At 43.1% G+C, this 11,794-nt stretch overlaps 2 protein-coding genes across 2 annotated transcripts; one reads left to right on the forward strand and one right to left on the reverse strand.

Annotated features, from left to right (window-relative positions):
* Nucleotides 1–1,330: 1,330 nt before the first annotated feature.
* On the forward strand, nucleotides 1,331–5,196 carry LOC123078091 (TLC domain-containing protein 5). Its single transcript, XM_044500484.1, has 5 exons — nucleotides 1,331–1,774; nucleotides 4,234–4,374; nucleotides 4,493–4,612; nucleotides 4,708–4,803; nucleotides 4,902–5,196. Exons 1-5 carry the CDS (start codon nucleotides 1,550–1,552, stop codon nucleotides 5,022–5,024), a joined length of 705 nt encoding a protein of 234 aa, XP_044356419.1. The 5' UTR covers nucleotides 1,331–1,549; the 3' UTR covers nucleotides 5,025–5,196.
* Nucleotides 5,197–5,899: 703 nt separating this feature from the next.
* LOC123078090 (uncharacterized) lies at nucleotides 5,900–11,423 on the reverse strand. Its single transcript, XM_044500483.1, has 7 exons — nucleotides 11,083–11,423; nucleotides 10,229–10,371; nucleotides 9,287–9,558; nucleotides 8,828–8,982; nucleotides 8,451–8,713; nucleotides 6,919–6,981; nucleotides 5,900–6,563 (listed from the first exon to the last, which is right to left on the reverse strand). The coding sequence occupies exons 1-7, from the start codon at nucleotides 11,357–11,359 to the stop codon at nucleotides 6,306–6,308; spliced, it is 1,431 nt and encodes a 476-aa protein (XP_044356418.1). The 5' UTR covers nucleotides 11,360–11,423; the 3' UTR covers nucleotides 5,900–6,305.
* Nucleotides 11,424–11,794: the final 371 nt, after the last annotated feature.

The following is an 11,794-nucleotide window of genomic DNA, read 5'->3' on the forward strand; positions in this document are numbered from 1 at the left end:
CGATGATCTTTTTTCGTCCATATAAATATTATGACAATTTAATAAAAGCTTCACCAGAATGTAAAAAAAACATTTTGCTTGGCGAATCAGTCGCTTTTTCGGAGAGTCTTCTCCTCCGCGGGTGCAGCTGGGCAGCTAGCGCCAGGTCCCCGTCGCCCGACGGCAGCCACCAGCACGCAGCAACAAACGACAATATTCGTGCTTACATACGGTGGGATGTCAGCACCAAACGAAATTAGTATAGTTCAACTTTTGCCAACAAACCAGTCCTACGTATACCTGATGCAAAATCGAATTTACTCACTCAGTTTGATCAGATTGCACGATTCGTAATCAAACTCCCATTATCAGTGGTCAACGTTTTGTGTCTTACTCCACCTTCTCGAAAAATGTCTCCTTCCTCCTTCCGCGGGCGCCGACGCCGATCTGCCCCACCTCCGATGGCCTTTGGGCTGTGGAGGTGCAGTGGATCTCGGCGCCACGCCGGTGGGAGGAACCCGTTCTCGTTTTTTGTTAGGCTCAATGTTTTGGTTGGGATGTGTGGCAGTGACGACATCCCTCACTAGAAACAATGGCTCCCACGTTCTATCCACATCCTGATGATACAAGTAGCGTCATCGAAGGATGTTTGGAGGCGTGTCTCTGTCGGATCTTGCGGAATTTGGTCGGTGTTGATCTTCGGTAGATCTATTTGGATTCAATTCTTGTTCATCTTCGTTCGTCTGGTTACAGGTTTGATCTTTCCGATCTACTACTCTTTTCAACGTCGATGGTTGCTGCTCTGGTGTGCTGGTCTTTTGGGCCTTAACACAATGACTACCCGACTGTCTATAGTAACAAGGTTTGCCCGACTCCGGTAAGGAAGGGGCGCCTTCTGCTCGCTCCAGTGCTGGTAGTCATCGCTAAGTGGTTCATGAATCTGGTTCTAATTTACCTCTAGTGTTCTCTATACTGCCATAATAGATTAAAAAAAAAAGGTCTCAGTATCAGTGTACTCCTATTTGTAGCTTTATTAATCAGCCAGCCCGCGTGAGGTTTTGCAAGATTCTTTCCGGGGCAGCAAGCGTCCAAAGGCAGACAAGTCTGGTACTACCATGCTGGTAATTGCTCCTGCTTTTTCAGTACTTTTTTTAGGACCTCAGTACTAGTATTACTAATTACTTTTAGAAATTATTAGTAGTCCTACTCCTACTGTTTTCAGAAAGGACCAAGTTACTGCGGCCTGGGACTGGGTGGATCCCCAATTAATTTCCCAACCAGCCTCCTTCAAACCTCCATAATGGTTAATAATGAGGCGGCACACCAATATTCTGCCCACTGCTGCACATGGCCATCCTCGTGCTGGCTGCGCCCTCTCTTCCCCCCCTGCCTCCCACCTTCCTACAGCTAGCCACACTATATCTCATCTCCCCGTCGCGGACTACCTACTCGGCTGGCGGCCATACCTCTAGTTTATACCCCGGATCCCCTTACTTTGCGCGCGCTAGTAGTAGTACGCCGCCTGCCGCCATCTCCCGGCCTCGTCCGTTAGACTAGTCGCCGGCGCCATATGGAGGACTACGGCGGCGTGGCGAGCCTGGTGGCGTCCGGGGTGGTGTTCTGGTCGACGGCGTTCCTGCTGCTGCGGGCGCTGCTCCCCAAGCGCTCCTACGACTTCTGCAACCGCGCGGTCTCCACCATGCACGCCGTCACCGGCGTCGCCCTCGGCTGCCTCTCCGTGCAGGACTGGGCCTCCCCCGTCTCCCCCGTCGCCTCACCCTCCTCGCCGCGCCAGGTACGCACGCCACGCGCATTATTCGCTGCCTGCTTAACTAATTTTCTGTTGCTGGTAGTTAGCGCCGTCCTCCTACTCGTCGAGTATATGATTGATTAGTTAGCTCAATACGCCGCTTAGTAAAAAAAAATGCTGTTCGGGCTGAGAATGTTGACGGATTAGCGATGTCTGTGGTGTGTAAATTTAAATTCAAAGGAAACTTCGATGTTTAGCAACACCACAAACCGTTGACGCCACAGTACACTACTACTTCGACGACTAAGTCAATAACAAGGTGGAGAAGCAAAAATTCTACTCTCTCCGTTCCGTAATATAAGACCGTTTTTTACACTAAGTAGTTAAAAGTAGCGCTCGCTGACTCTCTCTGGTTCAAACACTTTCTCATTCGAAAGTGATATACACAAGGTTATGGTCTGCATTTATTTTTCGGGACAAAGTTATGTCATCATGAATTTTTCAGATCAGGTCTAGGTCTTAGGGCATCTCCAATGCTGTATCTTATACCGGACTATCTATCCATCCATGGACATGGATACAGGAGTCGATCATTTGCAGGAATTATAGGGCACGTCGGTCTGGATGTTTGTGGGAAGTATAGGAAACAGTGTTGGTGATGCCCTAGCATCCTTCGGACACCCTATCATGAAAAAAATTCCTTTGAACCATATCATGAAAGATAAACAAATATATAAACCATTTAGTACTCATATAGGAGTATATCTAAATATTAGGCCCACCATTTGGTGAAAACTTTATCACTCGTTGTGCATACTTCTAGGGCATGTCCTCCATTCTTTTCAGTTTACATTGTGCATTATAGTATCTTTTTTACTCCCTCCGTTTTTACTCATATAGGAGTAGTTTTTACGTTGTGTGTACTAGACGCTTAATTAGGTCCTGAGTTTTACTCCGTCCACACACGTATAGGAGGTTACTCTCCGAATCTCTGAAATCCAGAGACACGAGGACAAGGTCAGGACCGCGCACTGCATCTGCATGCAAAAGTTAATTCACAGAGTAAATGCCATGCATGTGTCAGACTTAATTACTCTATCCACTGAAATTTGAACGTGTAGTCATAGTCATGAAGTACGTGCAGACAAATATAAAAAATGGAAATGCTATATCTTGCTGAGGCTGCTGACAATGCATCAGTGCTTAGATGAGGTGCTAAGCACATTAAATAGTTTAGTAGGTGCTTAGCTTACGGTAGTTAAGGGCATCTTCAACCGTTGTAAGATAGGTGTTGGTAAATTTGCCACCTACTCCCTCCGTTCCTAAATACTTGTCTTTCTAGGCATTTCAACAAGTGACTACATACAGAGTAAAATGAGTGAATCTACACTCTAAAATATGTCTACATACATCCGTATGTGATAGTCATTTGAAATGCCTAGAAAGACAAGTATTTAGGAACGGAGGGAGTAGGACATAGTGATGATGTGGCATGTAATAAATGTGAAGAGAGAGCAAAGTTGTATGTAGATTAACCAACAACTTTTGCACAAGCTCCAAGGTGTTATAGAGAGCAATCACATTTATTTTCTCATCATCTATTGGATAGCTTACATACAACCTATTGGAGTAGTTGTATGATAGCTTGTTGGTTGATGACATGGACATTTTACCAACAAGACTAACATACAACCTGCTGGAGATGCCCTAAGCTTGCTGCATTTAATGATTTAGCAACTAAAGCTCTTCATGTATTGATGGGCTTCCTCCATTTAAATGTTTTGTCTAGGTTCACGCGCCTAGCATTGTTTCTTTCTGGGATCACCACACCCATCTCTCTCCTCTTAAATAACTTGCCATAATAGTTTTTTTTACCTACATGAAAGGCTTAGCACATGTATAAGGTGGAGCATCGGGAAGAGCCTGACCTTTGCTGGAAAAGGGATGGCAAACAAATTTAGTTGCAACGCAAGATGAAACTATGACAGTTTATGCTCGTGTTTGCTCAAAATTTCCTTCGTGTTGTTCTTTTAACATGTCATCCTTAAACAACTAAAACTGTCATCAAAACGTTTGCTAATGTCACATTCTCACAGCGAACGTTCGCAAGATAATAGGGTTCTAGAAGCAACTATGCTAAAAATACTCCCTCCGTTTTTAAATATTTGTTTTTTAAAGATTTCAACAAGTGATTACATACAAAGCAAAATAAATAAATCTACATTTTAAAATATGTCTATATACATCCGTATGTTGTAGTCCATTTAAAATGTTTAGAAAGACAAATATTTAGGAACGGAGGGAGTAGATGTAAACAATGCTCCTCCCCCGCATCACAGCTAGCCCATGCACATGCGGCCGGTACAATTACAACCACGACCGTATACGTACCCCGTCCAACGAACAGAACACTCGAGTAAAATTTTCATTTCTGCTGCTCGTCAATGAGAAATAGAATTCCTGTGAGTAGTGCTTGATCGATTAATAAGTGCGGTAATTGTCAGATGAGGGCGCTGGCGGTGACGCTGTCGTACATGATCTACGACGGGGCTTGCTGCCACCTGAGCGGCGACGCGCGGCTGGACAACGCCCTGCACCACCTCATCAGCATCGTCGGCCTCGCCGCCGGCCTCGCCTACCAGAGGGTACCACCTTGAGTATTTCTTCTTCTTATTATTTCTCTATCTTCTAGCCGAGTATCCGGTGTATACCCGTGGGTGGCCAATGAACAGCGCGGTTGATCTTGGGGTACGTGGCGTGCAGTGTGGGACGGAGCTGGTGGCGTGCCTGCTCGTCACGGAGATCTCCAGCCCGCTGCTGCACCTCAGGGAGATGCTCAAGGAGCTCGGCGTAAAGGACACAGACCTCAACCTCCTCGTCGACGTACGTATTGATCCTGTTCCCCCTCCCTCTTCCCTCTCTCTCTGGCGGTGAAGTAATTACGTGTACTACTTTCTGGCCCATGCATGGGTACGTAGATCCTGTTCGCGGTGACCTTCTCGGTGGCAAGGATGGTTTGTGGGACGTACGTCACCTACCGCACTGTGACGGCTGACAACCCCATCCTCATCAAGGTACGTCGTACGTCGTACAACCTTCCAATCCGGCCCAACCATTTCCATTTCTTGATGCATATGTACTTATTTCCATTTACTAATTCAATTATCTAAAGACGATGGCGACGAGCTTGCTGCTGGTGAGCGCCTACTGGTTCTTGAGGATCCTCAGGATGGTCAGGCACAAGATTGGGAAGAAGAGGCTGGCGTCCAAAGCCGCCGGCAAGGGATCTATGTGATGCCACAAGTGGTGTCTCGCCGCAATTATTGTTGAAAATGCACATCATGTACTAGTAGTACGTACTATCTAGCACATTAATCGTGTGGTGGGTAAAGGATGATGTCCCAAGCATGAGATGCATGTATTCTGGCAATTTTCATTTTATTAATGTGCATGAACTGTTGATGTCACAAGCATGAGCTGTTTCGCTGATTGACTGACAGTAGAAAAACTCAGATCTTCTATGCTTACATCTTCTAGTTATTAGGCTCATCAAGGATTCAAGGCTGACGAACAAGATACACAAAACCCGTGAACCGAAACACCAATATATAGACGGGACGGAACCGGATCCTCTAACATTAAGAAGGAATGTTAGAGAAGCTACAATGCCCTAACTTTCCTTCTTTAATCCTTGTGATTAAGGCTAAAATGACTTAAATTAGTTTGCAAATTACATATCTATTGTATACATTTATAATAATTACATACAAACAAACTGGTGAAATAAAATTAATTTTAGATTATTTATATCTACAATAAACAACCTGCTAATAGTCCCTAACTTTTCTTCATTTTACACTAGGCTAGCACTGTAGCACCGTGACTTTCCTTCTCCAAGTTAGAGGATCCGATTCCAGAGGGGACACCATGATGAAGCTGGAGCCCTTCGCTACCACTGCTCTTCATAACTATGAACATGGCCTTCAACTTTTCAAACAGCACTGGTTGCTTCGCTAACAGCAACACTAGCAGGTTCAGTAAGGAAGCACAGTCCCTCTGATTAGTTTACCAAGCACCATGATGGTTCATACATATGACTGCGAGCCACAGGTTTTAGGAGCCGGTCAAGAGTTAAAAATACCGGGACAAAGCTGTTTGAAGATTGAAACATTTAGTTTGGCATGCAAATCATTTCATACTAGTAATAAGCAGCACCTGGGGCCTGGCCCCTGGCACATGCGCGCAAATACACAATTGGACATGATTCTTCTGTTTGCCCAGTCCTATTCATTTCTAAGCTTCTAATTTCTGCTTCTGCTGCAGTACCTCTTTCGATTTACGTCTTGTCGCTTACTCTGCCATACATGCCCGGAGGAACAAGTTTAAGCACATCATTTTTGGTCGCGTCGCTGTCTAGGTGCTTGGGTTGCTCCTATACAACCTTCCTCAGAAAGTCAGAATTCAGCTGAAACCTTCAACAGACCCGTGAGACGAAACAGTAGTAACTTGTTAAAAATCTGGATCTACATGTTAGCGCCAGAAACCAACGATGCTCTAGGAGACCATGGGAGGAAACTCAGGAATGAGGATGCTGCCGAGACTTGTGTAGAACTTCCTTCAGCACCACGGCAATGCGTTCGGCCATGTGGTGCTCCATGAACCTCTCCTTCACCCTGGCATAGCCCTTGTTTCCCATGGAGACCCTCTGCTCAACATGGCTCGCAAGCCTTACCATGTTCTTGGCGAGAGGCGTGACACCCTCCTTTCCAGCAGGGTGCAGAAGGCCAGTTGAACCATCCAAGACGATTTCAGTGGTCCCGCCAGCAGCCGTGCCCTGATATTGCAGTGCCATTAAAACTGAGTCAATGAATTGGATTATGGAAGCATCAAGCACTCTACAGAAAATGCAGGCTAAGAAACAGTGGATGGAGGGGACCCAAGAGGTGTAGGATTGTAGGAACTTGAATTTCCAACAGTAAACCCAGCCTCATGACTGTCAACAATAACTCCAGATTCAGAGAAATGCTGGCCCATCCAGCCATTGCAGTAAAGGTTGATTGCCTGGCGGATAGACTGATGGCATAACTCACATGTGCACATGCATCCGTATCTAGACAAATCTAAGACAACTAATTTGGGACGAAGGGAGTATTTGTGAACCGAGGGAGTAGTAGAGAGAAGAATATTACCAGCACTGGCAACTTGAACGCCATTGCTTCTATCGTTATCCTTCCAAAACATTCTCCACGGGCCTGTGCAGAAAGAACATATTACTGATTGTGTTTAGCAGAAACATGTCTTCCGAATAACCTTTTTCATACTGGCTGTATAGATCTGATATACCCCGAAGTAACAAGTTTATACAACATTAGAAAGAAATCAGACAAAATCAACAGACTTTAGCCCTGTCCCGCTGATATACCCTAAAGTAACTAAACAAAGTGGTTAAAGTAGAGAAGCAAGCAAGCAAACAAACAAACAAACTACAGTTAGCAATCCTCATTGTACCCAGCATGCTCAAAAATGATGCACTCTGATATGAGGTGGCGTGTGTCAGTTTCTGGTTAGAGTTGTGGAAATGTATCACTACCTCCGTCCCTAAATAGATGGCATATAATTTCAGTCAAAAAGTCAATGCTTCCTAAGTTTGACTATGTATATATAGAAAAATATGAAGATAAACAATTCCAAATCAATATCAATATATCCATCATTAGATCTATTTTCATAATCTATTTATTCAATACTATAGTTGTTGATATTTTCTTCTATATATTTGGTCAAACTTAGAGAGAATTCACTTTTTGACTGAACTTATACGCCATCTATTTGAGGACAGAGGGAGTATTCTAGAATAAATGGAATGTTTCGACAAGCAGAGTGAGGTCTAGTGAAAATCAGTCTACCAAATCATCAATTTATTGGATTAACAGAACGCTATCATGGAAAATGTTAGCACTCAAGTGTGGAAAAGCTTTATCACTCATGAACAAATCTTTCTCAACTATAGCCACATTGAATGTAATGTTTTCTCTACCGTAACCTAAGTACTAGTACCCTGGAAGTGACGACCATTTAATTATTATTTTCACGAATACACAAGATTGTGTACAATTTCATTGATAGGTAGAGAGTGAAACTCGCAAAACCACGTACACATTCTTAGCAGCATAATAAGTAATAAACTAATAACCAACATGGGTCAACATTACTGATAGGTTTGACTACTAACACTGATAGATGGTAAGCTATGCCTACAAGCAAGGCTATTACAGAACAACTTTAAAGAAAAAATAAAGGAGAAGTTTGTTTAAATGATACTCTCACATAAGGAATGTCCAATCACATTTCTTTGCACTATGTGCGTGGACCCTGGGTAATGCAACTTCTCTATGTAAAAACTGGTTAAGCAACGTAAGCATGCTCCGAGAATAAACATAGGTTGCATAAATATTGTCCACACAAATAATGTGGATGGACTAGATTAAAGAACCTCATTGACTGATCCCCCGGACCCTAAAAAATTAGCATGGATGGAGTCAACCTATAAGAGTTTGTGGTTCCCAGATTAAAATAAATGCTTATGAGAGGTATTTCAATACTCTGCCCAAGTGGGAAAAATGCAAACAACGTTGTAAACATACATAGTGCATACAGTTCCATCGTAGCATACCATTGAAATGGGGACACAAGAGAAAAATATATCCATACTATGACTCACCTGAGAGTTTTGGACAAGCACATCAATTGCAGCCAAATAAGGTGCCACTGCCAACGTTTTGTTTATAAAGTGAACACGGTCATGGATCCCATTCTTCGCCACAAATTCACGTAACTGTGTCTCAAACTTCGTCTGAGCACTCATATCACTTCCGACAACTACAGCATGTACTTTAGGCACTTTTAACTTCTGATGTTGGATGAGTTGCAGGCTCTGATGAAATGCTTGAAGAAATAAGTCTTGTCCTTTTCCCCGTGAAACACCTGGATTACAAGATATTTATCAAGGACAATAGCATATAAGAGCATAAATCGGAGAGAATGATTGGTCCAACAAATATATAGTTTGGAAGTATGACTTTGGCAAACAAAACATACTGTTTATTATAGCAAATAGGAGATCTTCACTCCTAACTCCAAGGAACTCGCGTATATGTTCACGTAGGACTCTTCTTGCGACATTATCTTCGGCAACTTCTGTTAACTCTTTACTATTCCCGAGGTGAACAGCATAAGTTTGTGGCATCTGTATACTTTATGCACAAGAACATTAGAAGTATATAGTACGAAGTAGGAATAAAGAAGCTAAAAGCATGCAACAAACAAAATGATCATTGTCTACAATATTCCATTGTGGAGTAAAAGCTCATACATAGGCATATAGCACAAGAAAAACATTTTAGCTAGTAAAATTTGGAACTAAGTCACCACATACACAAGGGCCAGAGAGATAAATATCCACTGGACTAGTAATACACATCAAACGCAAGAGTCCAACAGCACAAATGGTAGCATGGTACTCATAATGTAATGTACACAGAAGAAAGCTGCACATACTTTAGACGGTCATGAGTCCTGGTCTTCCAATATTCAACTGTTATATGAGAATCGATCATGGCTCCAGCAACCAAAGGAAGATGTTTCACATACTCAAGCTTAAAGTAATGTCCTCGCATTTCATGGATCCACCACAAAATCTTCGGAAGGACTTGAGGAACATTATCTTTTAGAACAGCATCGAGCCACTTGCCAGCAACAGCGGTGTTCAAGATAACCAGGTCAGCCTTAAGAGCAGTCTCAATTGCCTCCTGTCCCCTAGCAGGTAAAACCTGTGAAGCGACCATGTAAGTCAATGTGACTTCCTCTAAAATTATAAATTAGTTCCCTAGCATAAGTAAAATATTGCATTACAGTAGATTAAGTTCTTAATTTGGACATGCTTTATTGTCTTCAACTATGACTTATTCCATGACACTTCGAAATAGCAGTTTAGTACAATTACAATCACGCCGAATAAGATGAAACATGAACTTCATCACTTTCATATTTTGGATATGCTTTTTTCTACAACCTCGGGTATGGTGCTTCAACAATAATTTATTCCATGACACTTTGATATAGAAATTCACTACTATCATGCCAAACAAGATGAAACATGAACTTTTGATCATGTGAAACATAGACGTGACAGAGATGGGAGGTGAGACGAGCTTTGCTAAAAAAGGTTATATCCATGTAAAAGTTGCGACAGTGGAACAGGCCATACAAACCTTTCATCTTTAACCAGTGATAATTTTTTCAAACATTTCTTGGTCATATAAAAGTAATATATGTAAAGTCATCACAAGAATTATGTTCATATCTAACACATTTATATATTTTACAACACATTGTGATATTGCTTCCTGGAGACCTGGACATCGTAGAATGTACAAATCATCCGGAGTTTGTGACGGTGAGGTGTGATTTGCGAAAACAAATGTGGAACTCAGACCATACCTGCACTCCATGGTTCAACATCTTATGCTCCAAGCTATATGAAACATCATTTGTTCCTTCGGGTCGCTGGTTTGTTATCCACACCACTTGACAACCAACCTGCCGCAGAAGAAATGCCAACTCCATCAGTAATAACGGTCCACCTGCACAAAACAGAAGTATCTCCAATAACACTGGTTTATAAACAAAATAATGGCAATACCACAACAATTTAGAGATCTCTGCCGATGAAATGCGGCAAATCTCATAAAGACTCGAAGGCCCCACTCTTCAAACGTATGAGCAACTAGACCAGAGTGAAATATTCAGCAACATTCGTTTATAGTCTGTGATGTTCTTTTTTTCAGGGATCTTGAGTTAGCCTTGAACATTCCAAGTAAGAATTTCACTAACCTATCTTAATTTCTCTGTTTATTACCTGGAAATATACATAATTCCTAGTATCCCGAATCGCTGGGGTACCGCAGTGAACTAAATTCTTGTACAAATCTCGCGATGGCATCATGGTACAGCATTTGCTCAAACTAACACGGAAGGGAAAAGTGAAGCACAGTTTCCGTCATTCAGCAGTGGAATGGAATAGTTCGATTCTGGGTTTGATTACTGGTACAAACAAGTTCAAAGCGGATCCTAAGCTTCATCGGGACAAGCGCATAAACCATCCCATCGAATGCTGTTCGGAAAAGGCGAAACAAGTTGTGTTGACTTGGTCCTCTCAGCATGTTTCAAGGGAAGCAAGAGATCGTTTTCGAACTAAGTATAATCTCCGAAACCCACCTTAATCCATTTTATATAGTTGCCAGCCTTCATTTTTCTTGGATATTCAACACTAAATGAAATGTGCGATTAGTTACCGGAGAGGGAGAGTTCGTGGGAGACAAGCAGCACGAGCTTGGACTTCATGAACCCGAGGGGGCTCGAGGCAGCACCGCCAGCTCGGGCGGTAGCGACGTCGACAGGATCCCCTCGGGTATCGCATGGGCCGACAGGGGCGCCGCGGAGGAGATAACCGGCGGTGAAGGCGGAGGCAGCCACGGCGACGAGGAGCAGGAGGAGGAGGCGGGTACGGTGGTGGGCAGGGCCGCGGCCGCCGGCGGCCGACGCCGCCGCGGATGGAGGAGGTTTTGCCATCGCCGCCAGGAGAGAACGGGGCGGCGGCGAGATTAGATTGAACGAACGGTCTGGATTTGGCGATCGGTCTTTAACAGTATTTTGAGAAATTGGGATTCTGGTGTAGTGGTATTTTTGCCGGGCATCCAAACGTTTTGACATCGCCACATTTTGTGCAACAAGATAATAATGTGCAATAACAGTACAAAACTTAAATATACAACTATTCTGTAAAGCAAGTTGCATAAAAGATGTGTCCAGCAAACAATGATTGCGGCAAACTAAAAAATATAATAAAACTATAGCACAAGACGCTTCAAATAAAACTCATATCATGTGATGAATAAAAATATAGCTCCGAATAATCATATCGATGAATCGTGGACGAAAGAGAGGATGCCATCCAGGGCATCCCAGGCTTAGACGATTGGATCTTCCTTGAAAATTAGCTTGGGT

This window comes from Triticum aestivum, chromosome 3D (assembly GCF_018294505.1).
Source record: "Triticum aestivum cultivar Chinese Spring chromosome 3D, IWGSC CS RefSeq v2.1, whole genome shotgun sequence".
NCBI classification, from domain to species: Eukaryota; Viridiplantae; Streptophyta; class Magnoliopsida; order Poales; family Poaceae; genus Triticum; species Triticum aestivum.